This window comes from Strix aluco, chromosome 15 (assembly GCF_031877795.1).
Source record: "Strix aluco isolate bStrAlu1 chromosome 15, bStrAlu1.hap1, whole genome shotgun sequence".
In the NCBI taxonomy this organism is placed as follows: domain Eukaryota; kingdom Metazoa; phylum Chordata; class Aves; order Strigiformes; family Strigidae; genus Strix; species Strix aluco.
Genome location: NC_133945.1, coordinates 5,493,813 through 5,515,363, shown reverse-complemented (window position 1 = coordinate 5,515,363; position 21,551 = coordinate 5,493,813). Strand labels below are relative to the sequence as shown.

Below are 21,551 nucleotides of genomic sequence, written 5' to 3'. Positions count from 1 at the left end.
ATTTTTCTGCCAAAGGACAGAATGACACCCAAGATGCCAAGTGGGGAAACTCAGCCTTTGATTCTACAGGACAGAAACCACCCTAGCAATTAATACATGCAGTCTAGAGAGACGTACTGTAAACTTCAGGCAGATAAACCCATAATTACTGTAATATACATAAAGTATAGGCTCCAGTATAAGGCTAAATAGGATTTTCACGCTTGGGACAGTAGACTAAGGGGGAAAAAAAAAAAAAAATTCTTCTACTTCCCTCTTTCCCATCAATCCCATTTTAGGTCAAAATATTTGGCTCCAGAACAGAGATCCTGAGTTCAGCAGAAATCACAGAATACTGTGTCCTTGGACACAAAGGTAATACTGAAGATCTGTTGGTAGAAATTTTCATTCTGAGCAGTCACTAGATGAATCCTCTGAAGGCCAAATTACCCTAAAACCCAAGTTATTCAGAGATATGAAAAGCCCCGGTGGGTTTCAGATTGTACTGACAAAATCTAAAATAATTTGAAGAGTCAGAAAGGGGATGAGCCTGCCACAGGTTTTGGTAAACAATTTAGATAATAATATTTAGGTATTCATTAACCTATTATGACCACCACAACCTCTCTCACTGCACAGATATATGGAAGAGTCATTTCCATCATAGTCAAGAAATGGAAACAACAGGGAAAAGTAATTTTTACTAAACCCAGAAGTGAATAAAATCTGCTTTTTGGTCCTCATTTTAGCTGCTGTTCTAAGTAATAACATGTTCCATTGTGAATGACGGACTGAGTATATCCTTCACTACAGAGACACTGCATTTTGATAACTGAGACTCTGGTAGAAGTAATGCATACTTCACATTTTCCCCCTCAAGTAATTAAATATATAATGTGCATTACAAATTTGTGAGCTAAACATAGCACAATAATAGCTTTTAATATAGGGAACAATAGCTGTTTTATTGAAATATTAGGAGACACACATGGTTAAAAAAATAAAATCAGGAAAACAAGCCATCTGAGACATTAACAGCATTATCCAGGCTTTCTTAAATCCTTACCCACTATGGAAACAGAGAATCACTGAAAAAGATACACATGCTTTCAACTTCCATCCAAGAGAACACACACACATTACAAAGTCCAGGATTTCCCTCTCCAGATGAGAATTCAATTTGATCTCGTTTGCCAAAGAACTACAAATAAACATATTCAGAGATCTCCCTCTCCAGAATAAGCAGCCCCACAGAAAACATCATTTTTTTCCCCCAAGGACAATCCACAGTATTTTCAACACTGGCTTTACCATGGAAATTGGGCTTACATTACTTACACTCTGTGGGTACATTCATAATAACTTTTGAACTTACTGATCATTTCCAAGCAAGTTTAAAAACAAAGACAGAAGCTGACTGAGATCCTATCAGTTTCATTTAAAAAAGACATAATAGAAAGTAACTGTATGAATTTCTTGTTGGACTTGCACACAGCACTCTGAAATCACACAATCTAAGAGAAAGATGCCTTTAAACTAGTGCAAGCCAAGAAATAGGAAGTCTCTAGAAAGGTTAAATAGCACAAAACTTGTGGTACCCTGGAACTCAAAAGGCTTCAGAGGCTGTTGTGACAGCAGAGGATCGATTCAGGAGCCAATAAAAATTCCAGCTTGTTAGAGAAAGAGGATTATATTTCTCTGGAAAAGTTACCACAAAAACCCCCATGTGCTTTCAGTGGTGTTTGTAAATCAGAGGCACATCTCTGGAGACAGTAGAATGACCACAGGTGATGCTGAAGGCTGGGAACAGGAAAAAGGCTTTCAGCCATCCTACCGAGGATAGCTAAGCGTTTAACCACTCCTCACCATCCCTGGGGAAGAAAACCGGCACTGATCTTCTGAGGACTGCGAGCTTGGCTTGAAGCTCACACTGAAGCTAAGGCAGAGCTTGGAGAAGTCAACCACCTCTTGCCCACGGCTCTGGGCTGAGCCTTGGCAGTGATATCAGTTACTATGAAGAACAAGTTCAGCCCTTGTGTTACAGCAGCTTTAGGAACCACAATCCAGCCAATTCTAGAGAAGTCTACTTAAGCAAGATCAGATCTCCAGGTGTCTATTTCTGCCCCAGACCAAAGGCTACTTATAAAACCTCAGTTTGGGTATTTGTCAGAGTTGACAGCCTGAATGTAATTTTAAAAGTGACAACATGGAGAGTGAGTCTATTCTAACCAGAAAAAGCCCCACTGTTTCTTTGTAAAAGTACTACCGTTATCGCAAGGGGACAAGGTATGAAGACCGCTATTTTGACCTGCAGTTTGAAAAGACTAATGATCTCCAAAAAGTTCCACGTGTGCACGTACCTATTCAAGCAGGCAAAACTCACTGAAGCTGGTAAACAGCCAAATGCTGCTTCAGCACTTCAAACTGAAGTATTATTATTAGGGGACAGACTACATTCATATAGCCAGCGGTACACTGAGTGGCTCGAACTACTTGGTTTTTCTATATTTTATAACTCAATTACTAGCATACTGTAATAACTATTTTCACAACATCAGGAATCTGGTTTTGAAGGGTTTTTTTCTTTTGTGTCTGTTCACTGGTTTTATACAAATGCATGACATTATCTCAATCTGTTGAACAAGAAGATGGAAGAAGAGAGTATTAAATTTCCATGTTGGACAGATCAAGTGCAGATGCAGTCCTTTCTGTGGCAGATACCATAGGAAATCAAGTAAATTAAAATAAATACACCACTAAAACAAAGAGGAATTATCACATTAGGCCACTGCTACATGAAGCAACATCTACTGTGATTTTTTTTTTATTGAACTGATGCTTCAGACATTGATGAGCTCATGACAGAAGCTACCAGTGGGAAGACAACTCTGTACAGGACTGCTCACATTCTAAATGCTTTAAAGACAACTGAGCTCCGTATGTCCCACTGTTAAAGTCACATGTGTTTATGTATCTTAAGAATGAAAGTTCAAACAAGCAGAACTTAAGCAGCCCCAGAATTTCCTGAACAGTCCTGATTAGGCCCTCTTGGGCATTAAGATGTAACCTAGATGATCAAACACTACGTCATCTACAGGACTTCTGTTCCAGTGTGCAAAGTAGATAATGCTGCCTTAATGAAACTTCATTCACATCTTCTAGAGGGGAACCAGCTGATCAGAATTTATTTTAAACTCAGACTCCTAATGCCACTTTAAGTATGAATGCACAGCACTTCTCTAACCTGACCACCCCAGTGAAAGCAACATGTTAATCCATTTTTGAGAAGTCATCTAAATTTCTCATTTTGCTTTCGAATTCTGTAACTGGTATTTGTTCAGGAGTGTTCAAATGCTCTGTCCTGCAGCTCCTCACTCTGCTCGTTACATCCATTCTAGCTCAAAGTGGCTGGAGCAAAAAATTATGCTGGTGATCTTGACTCACTGCAGCACAAGCCTGTCCTGCACCCCGAACTAGGCAGCTGTACAAAAGGTAAGTGTACACAATTGTTTAATTAAAGGCTGTATCATGAATCAAATCTTGGGGTAAGTAAAGATTTTATGAGCAACTTAAAGGTAGGAAGTGTCAGTATTAAACTTCACCAGCAATGCCATCTTATTTTTTATTTGTTAAGCATTAAACTAAAAGCATTCACAGTATAGCATCATGGTAGTCAATAAACGGAACTTCTCAATCCATGGGCTAACCATCCATCAGGCTGCTCAGTGGAATAACTGATACCGGACTGTAGGTCACCATCATGTATGATTTCCAGCACTTCAAAACACAAGAGACATTTTGTTTGCAGATTTTACAGTTACTGACAGCAGGACTTGAGCACACTGGATTTCATTTTTCCAGTTTTCACAAGAAATGGGCTCTAGTGAAGAACTTGCTGCCTACTCTTTCTGAACACGTTTCTTGTGCATCAATGAGCTCCCTCCTTCTCTACAAAGGGTCAGGCCCCAAACTCTCTAACATCCAGGTCTTCTTTCATTTTCTGCCCATGCTCAATAACCTACTCCCTCAGCCAGCTAGCTCCTAGTCCCTATTTCCATTTCCCTCATCAGATTCCCACCCTTCATCCCCAAGTCCACATCTTCCAGAATTTCTGGCCCAGTCTTCTTTAAAACCACATTTTAAAAGGAAGATTAGTTGTCTAAAATTTACTCTCTCTCAATCCAGCTTGTTCCTCACTACACTTAAAATTTTCCTACAAGGAAAAACACAGGAGAGACTAGCTTCATGTTCACAACTCCACCTTCCAGTCTGACTGTGGTGGGCTGACCCCGGCTGGACACCAGGTGCCCTCCGAGCTGCTCTATCGCTGCCCTGCTCAGCTGGACAGGGGAGACAGAATATAACAAAAGGCTCGTGGGTGGAGATAAGGACAGGGAGATCACTCAGCAGTTACCGTCAGGGGCAAAACAGACTCAGCTTGGGGAAAGTAACTTATTACCCTGCTCTGCTCTGATTTGCAATGAGAAATAAAGCAAATCTTAAAATACCTCCCCCCCCCTCGCCCCCCTCTTCTTCCTGGGCTCAGCTTTGCTCCCAGTTTCTCTCCTTCCTCCCCCCCAGCAGTGCAGGGGGGCAGGGTTGGGGGTTGCAGTCAGTTCATCACCCGCTGTTTCTGTCGCTCCTTCCTCCTCATGGGGAGGACTCCTCACACTCTTCCCCTGCTCCAGCATGGGCTCCCTCCCACAGGAGACAGTCCTCCAGGAACTCCTCCCACGTGAGTCCTTCCCAGGGGCTGCAGCTATTCATGAACAGACTGCTCCAGCGTGGGTCTCCCAGGGGTCACAAGTGCTGCCAGCAAACCTGCTCTGGCGTGGGCTCCCCATGGGTCAACAGCCTCCTTCGGGCATCTCCCTGCTCCACCGTGGGGTCCTCCTCAGGCTGCAGGTGGGCATTTGCTCCACCGATGACGTCCGTGGGTTGCCGGAGCACAGCCTGCCCTCTCACCACGGGCTGCCAGGGCAATCTGCTCCGGTGCCTGGAGCACCTCCTCCCCCTCCTTCTTCACTGACCTTGGTGTCTGCACAGTTGTTTCTCTCACATATTGCCACTCCTCTCTCCCGCTGCAATTGCTCTCCCCCATTTTTTTCCCCCCCTTTCTTAAATATGTTATCACAGAGACCTTATCACCATTGCTGACGGCCTTGGCCAACGGCAGGTCCGTCTTGGAGCCGGCTGGCCTTGGCTCTGTCGGACACAGGGGAAGCTTCTAGCAGCTTCTTGCAGAAGTCCTCTGTAGTGCCCCCCCAGCCCCCCCCCCCCCCCGCGCCCCCGCCCCCCCCTTGCCAAGCAAACCAAACACGCTCACTCAACTGAAATTGTGGTGAGCTCAGCAGGGAGCAAGAAGTACTTCCTAACAAAAACAACTCTCCAACCCCAAAACATTTCAACCAAATTTCAAGTCATTACTTCAAAACACAGGAGTCACTGGCCTATTCAAAAGAAAAGCTTAATGTGCAAAATAATATTTGTTTTGCAGTTTCCCCCTACCCTCCCAGAGATATACATGATATACACAGTAAAAGTCCTGTGGAACAGAAATTTTAAACTTGTCCCAATATGTCCTATTAACAAGACATGTTACTATCAACAATTACAATAAGAGACAGTTCAAGATTACTTAGAAAAAAGAAGGGAAAAAAGCTGTACAAATGAAACCTGGCACAGATAGATGTTCCTTGCAAAGAATCTAAACACTAAAACATGGAGTAAGATACTGTCGTGGTTTAAACCCAGCCAGCAAACACTACGCAGCCACTCACCCACCCTCCCCAACCCCAGGAATGAGAACTGGAGGGGTAAAGGTAAGGAGGCTTGCAGGTTGAGATTAAAAACAATTTAATAATTGATTTTTTTTTTTTTTAAAAAAAGATAATTGTAGTAATAGAAAAAACAAACAAGTAATGCACAATGTGATTGCTCACCACCTGCTGACCGATGCCCAGCCCGTTCCTGGCTAGCGATCCCAGAGAAGAGAAGATCCCGAAATCACAACCCCGGAAAAGAGACTGAGCTTTCCGGCCAACCCTCATTTATATACTAGGCATGACGTTACATGATGTGGAATTTTCCACTGGCCAGTTTGGGTCTGGTGCTCTAGCTCTGCTCCCTCCCAGCTTCTTGTGCACCTGCGCACTAGGAGGCCACGGGAAGTTGAAAAGTCCTTGATTTTTTTAGCAACAAGTAAAAACATCAGTGCATTATCAACATTCTTCTCATACCAAATTCCATACTGAATCCAAAACACAGCACTACTCTAGCTACTACGAAGAAAAAACAATTAGCTCTTTTCCAGCCAAAACCAGGACAGATACCTGTAAAGAAACAGCTCCATGGTAATAACCTCAACCCCAGGACTTTTTGCAGCATGCAAATCCCTCAAGAAGCAGGAATAGATCACTACAAAAAGCACATGAACCACTGCGCATGGGAAGGGTGGAAGCAAGCCACCACACTGCAATGTTTCAGAAGTGCTGAACCGCAGAACTTTCTAGAAGATCAGCACACTCTGAAGGAGCTGTTTGAAAGTCCAGCACAGATACAACAGGACTTGAAGTAACAATGATAAAACAGGCATGAGCACAGGAAGGAAGATTCTAGGACTCAAAGTCTTTAATGACCATCAGGTGGTCACTCATTCTGTAAGGACAGCAGCCTGACAAAAGCAACAAGGGTCACTACTTTTTTTCTTTATCCCTTTCTAAATGTTCTCATCATATTCTGCCATATGCAGACTCCCTCCCACCCTCACTCCCCCTGTTTACTAGATGTTATGGTCATTTATTCCTAAGACTGCCAACATTTTCTTCAAATCTCAAACTAACATACCTTAGTTTTCACCTGATCAGGCACAGTGTTTTTAAATGCACATATTAATGTAAACAATTTCACAAATGTTTTTGAATGCCTAAAAAGAGGTATCCTTTATTACATATCTAGTGTTCATCTTCTACCTTCAAACAAACCACAAGGTGTTACGTGTATGACTCAGAGACATAACCCAGAACAAAAGAGCCTTGCACCTCAGCATACTAAATTACAAATTTTCATGGTTATTACCACTGGATTATTGATTAATTGAAGATGGGGATTTCATATCTATCTCCCCTGCATGCAAGAGGAGAGACCAACCCTACACTTAACCATTATAATTGTTACATTCAAACAACACCCTAATTTGATCCCGTAAAATTATTTTTAAGGACTGTTTTTGTTCAAGTGCCTTCTCTTTTGATAAGTTGTATCAATGACATAAAAGCAAATACTGCACAAACTACTTTTCTACAGCAGCTTGTATTGAAAAAAACAATTCTGTTCTGCTAGATGTTGTTAGCACTTTGATAGCAACTGTGTAATAAGGATGTTATGCACAAATGGACCATGTCATATTAAAAGGCAAAGCTTTCAACACCTTTTTCAAAGGCCAGACATAACTGATCACTTGCAACAAATTACTACTTTCAACACACAAGATGTATCTTATTTTCATTTTACCAAACTTCTCCTGGGTAAACAAAATCCTTACCTCTAAGTAGCTCTATAATTTTTTTCAGTTTTGGAGGGGAAAAAAGAATCCTTCCCCTGAAACCATGAGGACAAGCTCAATGGATAATTTGTAGAGTTTTACCAGCTACTCTCTCATCTGCCTTAATCTCACCTAACCTAGGAGCTCTTCTCTGTCCTCCAAGGTTTATTAGTGTTCCTCACTGCAGTCTCAGCCTAAATGGAAATTAGCAGAATGCTTCCAACACAATTCAAATGTACAAGTTTCACAAGTCCTCCAGCTATTTTCCACTTCTTAACCCTTATTTAAATACATGTAGGCATAACATTACTTAAGACTTCCAGAACTGCTGCATCTATGCTGTAAAATGTTCTACCTTGGCATCTTTTAAAAGGGTTTGATGAGTAGCAAACCCACTAATATAGGTTCATTATTTTCTGTTTCAGAGCAAGAGGGAAGCAATGCACTAGAAACTGACTGCCCCCAAGCATCAGTAACAGCTACACTATTATAAGAGCCAGGCATGGACAACATCACTATGATCTGCAGAGCTTCAGCTAGTCTATACCAGCATTAGTTACACGTAATGATTAAGACACCCAGACTAGATCCTTTTGTGTACAATAATTCGGGGTTTTTTTACAAAAATTTTTGATTATTCTTAATCACTAGTATATTAAGTTGTTTCTAGAAGCAAGAAAAATAATGAAGTAGCTAATATCTTCCCCAAAACCCTACCTACATCCAAAACTTCATAATAATTGCAAACTAGTGACCTGCCTCACAATAAAAAAACAGTTAGAATTTGCCACATCCTTTAAAAACAGTTATGTACTTGATCTGAGACCTTCCCTTTTCAATTATTGTGTATTTAAGTAACAAACTGTATTTAATGAAAAGGAGAATTCACTAATATATTCATCCTTATACCAGATTAAACAGTTATTAAGTTTGCTGGGACACTGTCAAAGTTTATTCCTACACTGCACATTTGATCGACTTTATGTTAACAGTATCATTCCATTGTGACAGCAGCAGAACGACTACTTACGTTGTTGGTTTCTTTTGTCACTGGCGTTTTTCAGAGGAAGGCACACAGGACAGTCGTGCCGAGTACAATTCTTCCAGTGGGAGATGATTTGTCTTGAAGATGCACAATGAGCAACTGTAACAGGGAAAAGCAATAGAATTAAGGTCGCTCCCTGATTAACTGGTTTTGAATTAACTCATTTTTTAGAGCAACTCTATTCTTTCTCCTTTATAAGCAATACTGTACATATAACTAAACACAGCTAAGCACAACTAACATTTTTTGGGACCCACCAATAATGCCATAACAAATGCAGGAAACTAGAAATAAAATCTAAGATAAAGACACGGTAGATATATCACAATCTTTATACAACTGAGGAGATGAAAAAGACATTGCAAGGCTACAGTGGTACCATCCTACTTCTAAAGGGCAAATATTGCATTCTGTTTTCTAAACTGACAACTGCAAAGAGATCAGAAATGGAAACCGAGCAAAGATAATGAAAAAGGGAGCAGCTGTTTAATTAAATAACCAGTTTTGGCACTCATTTGTGCCAGGTATAGGGATCTTCTTGACAAGAAGAGAAACACTGCTGACAAATACGCAAGAAACCTTACACAGCTCATTTGCAAGAGTAGCTTCAGCAACCTGCTCTCACCTTGACAGGCCTTCCCAGCTTGACAGTGTGTCATGTGGTTGAGGACGTTTTTCATGGTTCGACAGTGTGGGAGAGCACAGGCCCGCACCTCTCCATTTGCTTGCTCACGCCTCTGACATTTGTGAGCGTGAAGCAGCAAAACCAACTGCTGCTGGATCAGTTTGCGCTTCTCTGGATCTGCTGTTGGTCCAGTTGCCATTGCCTGCGTCGGTACAATCCCCACTTGTTGTACTTGGGTTTGCATCTGGGACTGAGAGAACAGATAGATTAGCATCATGTTTGCAAGTCTCAATTCTGATCTTAATCTTATATAGTAATTTGAGTGTCACAAGAGTATTTGCCAAGCATTCTGCTATGACTGGCTACAAGGATTATTATTGCCAGCCTCTGCAGCACTCTCAAACATTTCTATTCTAACCATGGAACAGCAAAAATGGATTGAGAGGTTCCTCTGCTGAGACATTTACAGTAACAAGCCATCCAAAAATCTTCTGTTTATTAGACAGATCATAATTCCAACGGGAATGAGCTTTTGCCACACTTGGAAGTGGAATTCAAGTCTGTTTAGTATTATATTTTACATTATAGGTCTTACACACTTCAATCCTAGTCTCTTGTCCCCAACATAAAGAGGAGTCCAATGGTAGAAGACAGTCAAAATTATATGACTGTCTCTATATATTACAGTAATATGTAGAACTGATTTTCCAAGCCTGAATTAGCCTTTCTGCTCACGAGTGAGTGTTGATACTCCTTTCACAGAGAAAATTTCCAAGGTAAGATGTATACAGTTTTCTCCCAGAAAGGTCCATCTAAATCTGGACTGCATTATGTCTACTGAAGTGAACTGAGTTAACTACAGCATGATGCTAGGTTGTATCAGCTTGTAAAATCTGCTGGTTTATTCCCAGCATCCATTCTTTACCAACACACTCTGTACCAATGCTCGAGCCCTGCCTGACAGAGCCTGTGTGCCCAGAGATCTTCAGTTTAAGACATAACTGATAGCAGTACAGAAGACAAATAGCTTCCTTAACATGTCATTGCTTCAGCACAGATGTAGAAGCTTTTCTACTACCTTCTTGGACCTCTGAAGGACAACATACATAGAAACCCAATTTTCAGAATTAAACACATCTACAGCCTGCAACGACTCCACTAGCAGGAGCAGAACTGGGACTGCAAAAATGCTTAAATCCCTGTGATTTGTAGCCTGAATTAATCTCATGGACAAACATGAAACTGTCCCAAGAATCACTTTCACTATGCACTATGAAAATAGGTTATCACAGAAAAGCTCACCAACTTCCAAGCTACCTAAGGAAAATCAGCCACTAAACCCACTTATAAATAGAATATAGGAAGAACAGGATTATACTGGGGAGGTAACAGAGGAAATAGTTCAGTGCTGTCTACAGAACTACTGGCCAAAGCCTGCTTATTACATTTATGGAAAATCACACTTAAGTGACAGAATACACCATTTGTAGCCTGCTCTACTTTTGACCTTCGAGAAGGACTCCCCAGAAAATTCCACAGCCTACAAAACAGAGCACATAACAGCAAAAAACCTCATTTTCTTTGGTCAACAAAAAGTTCCCTGTCACACGTTCTCACTGCTCCAGCAGCAAGCCTTGTCCTCAGCTTTGCCACCCGCACGTCAGGTTTTAAAGAGCTACCTTTCTTGTGGAGAACGAAGCACACAAGATCAAATAGAAAACACAATGACTGATATTTGATGAAGGAGGTGGGGACTCTGCCTCTGGTAGTGTTTATAGTAAGTCTTAAACAAAGAAGAAGTTCTGCATCTGCTTGTCTTGAGCTTGCAAGAAAAAGAGCAATAAGAGTAAACAGGGTGAAGGAAACCCCTCCACTTATGCTCCCAGTACATGCTGCTGAAATTAAGTCTTCCACTTCTTCTGTGAAGAAATCCACAAGAGCAGACAGGTTTTGCTTAAAGAATTCTTGGGTCACAAATAGGAAACAATTAGTTCAGACAATCTACTGAAAAATACAGAGATCATGCCAAAGAAAATTTTGTTGGAAGCGATGTTTTCATCCCAGTCAAAGAACTGTTTCCCAAGCCAAAGTTCTCCTTTTGTTACTACCCCACCAGTTAACAGACAGGACTACAGCTGTATCAGCACAGATGTCCTGACCCTAAAGGATTTCTTGAAGATCAAGTAACAAAAAAGCAGAATCGTGGATTAGTAGTCAAAAGAACAAGCAGTCTCGGTCCAGATGACAGTGTCTGCAGGTAGGCATGAAAAAAGAACTCCAAATATTGCCTAAGCTCTAGAGTTATGTTGGTCACTATTTCAATGTTGTGAAGTCCTAAACCTGCAAATACAATGGATGCTCTTTGCACCATCTATCTCACTTTCAAGACTGTTGACTGTTTGAGAAAGTTGATCTCTTCCCTATTAGTTTGTCTTTTAAGAACAGCGGTCTGCAGAACCAGTTCAAAACCAGAGATATGTTAGTGCACTGCAGTCACACCAAAGGTGTGCAAAAATCCTCCATCAACCACAGAAATCATTCCACTCCAGAATGAGCGGGAGGCTTCACGCTGCTTCACCTGAATGACTAACAATTTTCTTGATGAGGTAGGAAATTCAGACACTTCTGCTCCCACAATTAAAATAAATGCTTCAATGGTCGGATACAGGAGGGGAAAAAAAGATAGTTTTGCTTCTCTTTCTCCCTTGCTGAGCTCCACCATAAACAGAACAAACAGATCAGGGGTTGAAAGTCTGCTACAATCTCTGGCAGACATGGTAGCTTCATTAACCAGTTTTCTAGGAAGAGTAATACAACACTTATAAAGCAGCTATTAATATAATTTAAAATTATGGAAACCATATATTCATAAAGGAAGATAGTTCTACCCTGTCCCCACTCTGAAGAGCAAAAACTTCCCGTGCTTCTGGGCAGCAGAGATGCACAAGTATCTCATCTTCATGGACTTGGATGGACACAAAGCTCCGTGGCGGTTTTACTCTAATGAGATGACCAGTAATCCTCCATGTTTTGATATGTTTATATTCATCAAAGGCACTCAACATTGTCAAGAGCAAACACTATGTACCCTTTCTTATAAAAGTAGGCACCAATTTCAGTAGCACTGGTAATCTTTCAACACGTAAACAACCTGACTCAGAACTCAAGTGTCATCCTAGCTTCCATATATGTTTTAAAAGTACATTTCCTCTTCCATAATTTCTTTTTATTTCCGTGTTCTTCCCTTCTCCCTGATAACAGAAAGCCACTTTCTGGAATCACTGAACTGGGACAAATCCTGCATTTAAACAATGCCTTTTAGTTCTTTAGGACAGGTTTGTAATCAAAGGTGGGCCTTAGTAAGATAATTAAGAATCCACTGCCACAAAGGATTACTATTTTGATACAGTTGTTTGTTTTATGGACTTTCCCTCACCCTAACCAGAAGGCAGGTGGCACTTGGGGTTTCTCAGTCGGTTGACATCTCAGACTAGACAAGGGATGTTGTTTACTAGTGACAAGAAATTTTCAACATGTCATCCACATGTGCATTTACATTACGGGCATATCCAGTCTATCAATTAACATTTAAAAAAACCAACCCTGTATCTGCAGAGAGCAAGGCTGCATCTCACCTTTACTCATGCACGAGTACAGAAGGTGAAACGCACCCAAACCTCATCAGTTCCCCTTCAATCAGAGGCTTAAAGCATGATCTTGAGGGTCCCTTTCAGAGAAAGGATAGTGGGCATAAAGTGGATATATGCATGAACTGTAAATCTTGAAGAATGCTTTCGATTAGCAACACTTCTATCTGAATTAAGTATTCACAGTGTGATCAACTCCAATCATGTACCCTGCACATTTACATTAAGATTGAAAGAAGCCCTTCCTGCAAACAGGAATTGCAGAAATGTTCTAAGAAGCATTGAACCAGCTCTGAACAACCCAGGATGCACTGTTCTGTCACAAAACTGCAACAAGAGCTCAGGCAGCAGCTATCTGATGACATGAAGGAAGGAGGCACGTTTCTCAGTGCAGTCACTTAATGAAGCCAGGCTTTCTCCAGTGACTACCAGAGCTTCACCGTGAAAGCGACACAGAACCAGTTCATACTTCTTGCAATTCACTCTGATATTCTCTATGTGGATGGTGGTTTCTCTGGTTCCACCGGGTACTGTGAACAGGCGTGGTCTGAACAGCCTGGTCCTATCCATACAGGAAGGATCCTTCTGACACCAGGAATCTGAAGGCCAGCTTTGGTTCGAGAAGTCCATGCACACACAGAACAGGCTGACACCAGTGGAAGTACTGCAACCACAAGCACTTCCATTTGTGCCCAATAACCCTGCAGTGCTGCATTTTCTCATTCAACTATCAGAAAGAATCAGAATCTGAGTCCGTATGGTAGACAGAAGACTTGAGAGGGGGGGGGAAAAAAAGGCTTCCTGAACCAGACACAGACTCAGAGGGTGGTCATGCTCTCGGAAGAGAGATTGACTTGAGTGGCAAGAAATTATGTTAGCCTGTTAGTAGCACCAATCTGAGAGCTTGAAATGCAGCTACAAATGAGAAGAAAGGAAAGGTGATGCTGTCAGCTCCCGCATACAAAGTCGACATGATGCACAGTCTTAACACAAAGAATATGTTCAGAGCCTAACATTTATTTCAAAGCTCTGGCACTGACATGGCTACAGGCAAAGTTTTCATGTCAATAGTGAAGAGGAGTATTTTCATCTTCCAACTTCCACTTACCACTATGGAGTGTAACTTCCACCTCTGAAGCTGGTCCTGGGGAGTGAGCCTCGCAAGCCCATGGCAACCACAGAAGGTGAGAAGGCTCCTATGGTCATTCCATAGAATGAACTTGAATAGTGGGTACTAGGGAGTGCCCTCAATGCACTTGGCTTTTAATTGCCAAAAGAGTTTTCTTTGAAAATCAGCAAATGCCTCAATATTATACAGTTGACTCTGCTGGGAATCAAGGCTGGATCAGCATCTTTCTTAAGGATACACTTTTGGAGTTTTATCTCCTTGTCTTTATGAGCTTTCTGATTTGAAGGACCAGCAAATGACAAGAAACACATAATGAAAAAGTGTTTCAAAGCAACAAAAAGGAACAAAGCTTGATATAGGAATCTGCAGACAGTCCAGCTCTCACATACAGGAAATTAAGTGAACAAAATTTTAAGAAAGCTTTATATAGAATTTACTGGGTGATAAAACAGACTGTGGAACGATCAACATTAAAAATCCCAATCTGTGGATAACAGACAAATGACAAGTTTTAAGTGAAGGAAAGCCATGCTGTCAGAGTGCTGGCTATGGAGTACTTCACCTCAACTGCTGGAAGTGAGTAAAATATTCTCCACCACATATATTCATATATGGAGGATGAGAGAGTGGAACATGAGCCAGAGTGCTGGGGAAACAGCAGATCCTCTTTTTCAGCTCGCTTTTGCCAGTCTGGCACCATTATTTATGGATGGTGCAAAAATTAAAATGTTCCACCTTTCAAAGCAATACATATTCCCAGGATGAACCTTCTGGCACTAAGACAGAATAGGGAAGCCTACTTTGCTCCCAACATAACACAGTTTCTCTGGCACTGGACATTATCTGTTAGATTTGTTCCCAGGTTATTAAGATCTTTTCCTTTAGAAGACCACAGCTAAGCAACATGGACAAGAGCTTTTCCCAGCTGTGTGCTAGGCTGCTGCTCCACTTCAAATAAGGTGGGATTCTCTTGAGGAAGAGGAGTGAGCATGTCTGGGAAAGCGAGACTTTCAGAGTGCAGGTCAGGGCAGGCACAGGAAAGGTGAGCATAGCAAACAGCAAGCCCACCAGAGACTGGGAGACTGCTGCTGAGAGCGGCAAGCAGGCACACAGCATGCCTCTGGGGCAACAGTCACACACCTTTCCCACAGTGAAAAGACTGAGTCTGCTGCAAGAGAGAAAAAAAAAAAAAAAGAAAAAAAAAAAATCACTGAAAGGTTAAGGAAGCAGGCCTTCCTCACTGTAAGGACACAATAGAGATTTTTTATAAAGCCCTTTATTTCTGGTCTCTAGAAGAAAATATGAGTTGTCTATTTTAAGTAGCTACAGTTCTACTTGTTCTAATTAAACCTGGTCTCCCAGTTAAAAAGCTTTCTTCCTCTCTCTAGGAGGTCTGCAGAAAGGCACACCTACGACATCCTCACCCCCCAGTCATTGTTTTCCTCTCTTCTGATAAAAATCTGTTAATAAAGAAACCCAAAGGACATAAAAAGAAACAGAGAAACAAGGAAGAATGCAACAGAAAACTTGAGATGTAGTTTACTAAGAGATTGGGAAAAAAATGCAAGAGAATATGTGCCACTCCAATTTGAAGTCAATAGAACTAAGGAGAAACAATTTCCTTTGCTCCCAAAAAGTAATATTCTCTCAACTCCATCTGCTGGTCATAAGGATAACTGTGAAACCAAGCTGTTGTCTGGAATCCAAACTTCATATATTATACTCCTATCCCATGTAGAAATACTGGATTTACTGGTATGTCCATGAAGCATCAGCACTGTTGGAATATGTAGCACTGCAGACACTGCAAAGCCTCAGCAAGTCTGATCGAAAAGTCTAACAGGGTTCTCCCCACTGACAGCACATCCCAGAGTCTGTGTACTCCAAAGACAAGAGGCTCCTGGCTTCCATACAGGCTGCACACTGCACTGAGTGCCAAAGTGCAGCGCGTGGCTCACTTCCACAGTCCAGAGATTTTGTATGATCTCACTGCAGCAGAGCACTGCCAATCCTGCATCGAACAATTTATGTGACACTGAATCTCAATAGCGTGTCACCAAAACTTCCAAGAGCGTCAGAAGCAACATCTTTCTTTTGGAAACAAGTCATTCACTCAAGATTTCAAGCTGCCCATTCTGTACAGAAAACTGATTGTATTCTGTAACAGTCAGACAAAGCAAAAGTTAATACGTTGTTCGGACCCAGGAAAACAAACCAAACAATCCATCCATCCATCCGGCACTGAAAATTAATACCTTAATGCTGACCTTTTAATAATTTTAATACCACAAGGTTTGTTACTTCTTTCCTAGTTAAAAGGGATTAAACCAAACATGCTTCTCAGGGTCTAGTGTAAGGTCATGCTTGGAACAAGAGCTGGAAGATGCAATGAACTGACGCTTCTGAGAACCACTTCATTTGGGAGGCGGGGAGGGAAGACAGTGTGTTGTTCTCAGGAGAGTGGTAGCCTGAATTTGGATTTAAGAAAATCCACTGCTGCAGCAGAGGTTTCTGCTGGCTGCCAGTGTGAGGGTTATTCCTGGCAGTGGGAAAATTCCTGGTCAGTGTTTGGGACAGGGTGCCACACATAATGATGCTCGGAATAAGGTGGGTTAAGAACTCATCTTTTGCTTTACTTTCGTAGTGTACATGCAAGGTGATAGAGAAAGGCAAAAGATTGAAAGGAGTATTTACAAAATGTCTTGCTTTTCAGGACTAAGTGGTCTTAAGACAATGGCCAAACCTTTCTATTTTCCCTTCTCTTATTTAGATAGTGGTAACCAAGGTGTTTAACGTCTTGCTGGAACCTGGTTTCTCGCCTCAGACATGCCACGTATAACCAATGTTTTCATTCACAGGGAATAGTACTTTCAGGGCCCTTTAAGATAAGGATAGTATAGAGGGCTGGTTTAGCAAGATATGTGGTTCCAATCATCTCTCAAAAAACCCTGGAGGTCTTTTAAAAAGATGTAGTTGGTCTTTTGCTTGCTGTAGTAAATGGAGTCTGAGCTGATCCTCCACAGGTTCATTTCTGATAATGGTAACATAACGCTGTACCCTTTTCCACTTCACTCCTGTCCCTTTCAGGAAACAGGATAGACCACGTCTCCAGCAGACCACGCACAAGGCCAAATACATTAAATCAAACCGCCATCTCTAGGGTCCTAAAGCATCATAGGACATAGCAAAAGGCGAAGGGATTGCAGCAAGAAAGCATGGTGTAATAGTTCAAACACTGCAGCTCTGCTCTGGGGAGCTGCCTCTGTCAGAAGCAACTTTTCACAAGTGCTATTTGGGTCATATTTCAGTTGCCCAATGTGAGACAGACATCACTGCCATGAGTTATGGGACCACACATCTTATTAATGTGAATGTTATTTTATCCTCAGATAATGTCTTAACATATAAAATAAGGAAGGCTTTAGCAAGCCAGAGCCTACAAACCTCAAGCTCAGAGTCAGCAGATTCTTCCAGTCTTAACTCTCTTTGTCCCTCTCAGCCTCATGTTTAGAACTGGGGCAACACACCTTTATGTCAGAGAGGTGCTGTGAAAATTCACTAATTTAAAGTATATGCCCGCTCCAGTGATGACTGCCACAGAAAAGACCATTTGGAAAGACTGGCTGAGTGAAATATATTACTACATACAGTCAACAAGGCCCACAGCTACGCACTGAGCAGCAAAAATAGAACAAAATGTTGACTATATGCTCTTTCAGAGGGCACTGTTCATATTGTATGCTGAATCAAGCATAGTCCCTGTGGAAGGAATAGCATATGGCCATGTATGTACTATTACCAAATAATTACACTGCCTTACCCACTGCTGCCAAGTAAAGGTTAAAATTTAACAAGTCTGACATTTCCTTCTAAATTCTTGGCTTTGCAATAAAAATGTTTAGATGAAAACTTCAGTTTTTAAAGATGAAAGTTCCACCCCCATCAGCACCACAATCAGACTCTAACCACCACATGATCCATAGGCAGGGCTGAGACCTTTTGGCTCAACAGTACAGATGTCTATTGGCTGAAATGACCATTACTCTCTGTATTGGCTTGAGAGAGAAAAAGATATATTGGAGATACAAAGCTTTTGACAGCTGAGAAACAAAGAAAGATGGTTTTGATTGTTCTCTCAGAAAACTGGTATTTTTGACATTTTAAAGAAATGGCAATTGATAGTATCTCTTGGACAAGACAGGAAAAAGGAAACTGAAAGTTTTTTCTTTCACTTCTTCCCCATCACTGGACAAGCCTTGATAGCAAATGCCTTTATTCCAGCTGAGTATCTGCCATTACATCCTACACTAGTAAGCAAGTACATTAAGATTTAGGCTTCCCAAAACCTGACATTTAAATGAGCACAAAATTAGGCTTCAGAATCATCCAGTCCCTGAGATGAATACAGCACTTTGGCCAGATTTGCAGGTTCTCTGCAGAATCAGGGCAATAATTCATTTGCTTTACACCTGATCCAAACTTAAAAGTATTTTAAAAACAAAATTAGGATAGTCACACAGCAAATTGTCTTTTACAAATCTTCTGCATGAGTGTAAGTCGCATTCTAAACATGGTCTTAATCCTAGTCACCAGCTCCTTTCCATAATCACAAGCAGTAAATGACAGATGATATTAAACAAAGATTCCACAGTGTAACTAAGGGAAAATTAGGAAGTGGTCCTCTAAAATCAGGAGAAAAGAGGAAGTTTATTACATCCTGTTCCCTCTCATATATAGCCTTATTAGTGATAGGCAGGTAGCAAACTCACTGATGGAAAGACAAGCATTGCTTGTGCCAAAAAATAGCTGCTTTTCTAGTTAAATTAAAAAATAAGCAATTTGCATCTTACGGAAGGTTTTACAAGTTTCTATAGTAACTGCTATCATGTCTAAGAATATAAAATGCAACAAGCTGGAGTTTCCATAGAAACAACACAAGCAGTTTGATTAATACGCAGACATACTGAGACAAATGGGAATATTTAATTTCACTTTATTAAGAAAACTCTAGTAAACAGAACACTACAAACTTGGGCAAGGTATCCTAATAAGAATTCTCTTCATGGGCTTGCGAGCTGCAAGTCATGCACAATATAAACTGAGAAGCATGTGGGGTGTTTACCGTATTAGATTCAAAGGATATGAAAGGTACTATTTAGTTTCAGGAAGCTGATGATGTATCCAACACATTCTAATTGATTTACGAACTTATACCTACAAACAGCACTTACAGAGAAGACATTTTCATCTGGTTTGGAACTAAGTGTAGCAGACAAAATGAAAGGATGTAACGCGATTCTTATAACAAAACACTGTGATTGCTTAGAAAGTTACTGCATAAAAACGTACACGAACTTTCTGCATGCACTGCAGCGGTGATGAGCAACCGTGGGGCAACTCTAATGTTTAAATGACCGTGGAGCAGTCGTCCAGTAATGCTGCAAAAGCCGCATCACCCAAGAATTTAGCACGCACTAGCAAGACATAATGAATAAGGGAAACAGGCAGGTACAACTCACCATGTTTGGCACACTGGTGACAGGAGTACTCTTGATGTCGGCAGGAAAGGGAGACAAACTATTCGCCATGCCTGGCTTGTTTGGTAACTGAGGATTCACTCCTGTAGCTCCCATCTGCTGCCCTCCAGTTTGACTGAAAGGCTGCCCAAAGGGACTAGTGTTACCTGTCATTCCCATCTGGAAAAGAATGAATGAAATTATTATAATTTCCTTGATTCCGAAGGGACATTAAAAAAAAAGAAGACATATGTCAAATATCCATCTCTGCATTCACAGAGACCAAATTCCAGTTTAAGTTGCTCAATATTAAATTCTCAACTTTAATCAAATGTAAATTAAATTTTTGAAAAGGATTTTACAAATTTACACAGCTGTGTGTGTCTGAAGTCTTGCAATTCAACTTACAACATCACTGTACAAATGCGAAGGAGAAAACAAGATTATCCTTCCCAATCTGCATTGACAGAAATTACTTTTTCCAGCACTGCAAAAACTTTTGAAAACCAAACCAGCCTCAAATCCTGTAATAGTCTGTGCATTCTGTGTATAAAGCATGACTGTGCATAGACTAGATGGGGAGGGAGGGGAATATATACAGGCATCTTGCAAATCTACTTCGGTTTTGGTACTTGAGATGTCGGAACAAAAGTACATCTATCTAAGGCTGACATCTTTGACAAATTACACCCCCAAAACTCCTTAAGAATAGCAAGCAGAAATATGACTCCCCCTGAATAAGTGAAGAGAACACTGCCCATCCAAAGAGCCATTTCTCCTGAAGAACACTCTCCCATGAGAAGTGGTGAAATCTCTATTACTTGAGCCAGTTAATATTACACCAGACAAAAGGTCCTGAAAAGCCATTTTAGCAGGAATTTACTTCTTTCAAAGAGGATGACTAAGACTAGGACTCTCCTTCCCCCCTCTGAATAAAGAGGAAATAAAAGTCTACAGATCATGTTTGTGCTCCCCTCTACCTCACACTGGGAGGATTTCTAGATGACTTTATCACCTGTCAGAATGTCTTAAATATAAATCCAACCACTGAGCAAGTCTTTATTTGAAATATTAAATCCTATTTTCCCCTTCCTTTGACCTCTCTAGCCCTTCCTTACACAGCACACTGGTTTTCCATGGTCCTGGTCTTTTCACTTCCCTTACCAGCAGGGATTCAGGAGAACTGCTCCTGTGGCTGGAAGAGGGACCACGCATGTCAGCTTACCAGTGTAACAGCCTCATCATAAGGAACTGCTCAGTGGTTGATTTTCATGCTTACAGGAATCAGACTGAATGACCAGCTGATGAAGCACTGGTTAAGAACAGTAAGTTATGTCAGGGCAGAGTCCAATAAACAATTTGACTGTGCCTCGTCCTCTTCGTCAGCGTACTTTGTACACTTGGGTTTCAGACAGCTGGCCCAGCCACACTCAAAAGTAGCTTTATGTTAGGAAACACTCCCTTAACCTGCATCCTGCAGAGTGACTGTTGCCAAATTCAAGCCTTTTTCCACCGTACAAAATGTTACATCTTTATAGAATAATCTGACCCACTATATACACATTAAAAAAGCAAGCTGTTACTTGGCAATGTAAGAGGTTGTCATGTATATGCTGTGTTCCAGAGTATAGCTGAGTAATTCAAACAGCATACAAGACCAAAAAACCCCAAATGCTTAAGAGCATCAAAAGCTTAGTAATAAAGACTGCTTTTAAAGAAAAGTGGTATTAGCTACCATCACATCGCATAAATATCAAGAATTTTATTTTCTGTATCTCTGTGCTTGTTTTGTAGGACTGTATGTTCAAATAAATTAGTTTTTTTAATTTATTACATGTATTGTAGCAGCTGTTCTCTGAAGAATAGCAAAGTATTAAATAAACTTACCCATTCAACCCACTATTTCAGCCAAGGTAAGAGAAAGGATCACCTGCTATCTACAGCTATTCCTTAATGCTATGATAGCCTATTAACAGTGAAGAAAATTTCTGAAACTAAAAGTGAGATTCTGAGAAAGTAGCTTATGACTGACTATTTAAACCTTTCAGAGGCCAGAAATAGGAGCAT

At 41.0% G+C, this 21,551-nt stretch overlaps 1 protein-coding gene across 5 annotated transcripts in view; it reads right to left on the bottom strand.

Annotated features, from left to right (window-relative positions):
- CREBBP (CREB binding lysine acetyltransferase) overlaps positions 1 to 21,551 on the bottom strand; it is a 97,848-nt gene that overhangs the window by 42,081 nt on the left and 34,216 nt on the right. For all 5 annotated transcript variants that reach the window (XM_074841433.1, XM_074841434.1, XM_074841432.1 and 2 more), the window contains 3 exons: positions 19,488 to 19,664; positions 9,193 to 9,442; positions 8,553 to 8,666 (listed from right to left, as the gene is read on the bottom strand). In XM_074841433.1, coding sequence (XP_074697534.1) covers positions 8,553 to 8,666; positions 9,193 to 9,442; positions 19,488 to 19,664 — 541 coding nt within the window. The remainder of the gene's footprint in view (positions 1 to 8,552; positions 8,667 to 9,192; positions 9,443 to 19,487; positions 19,665 to 21,551) is intronic.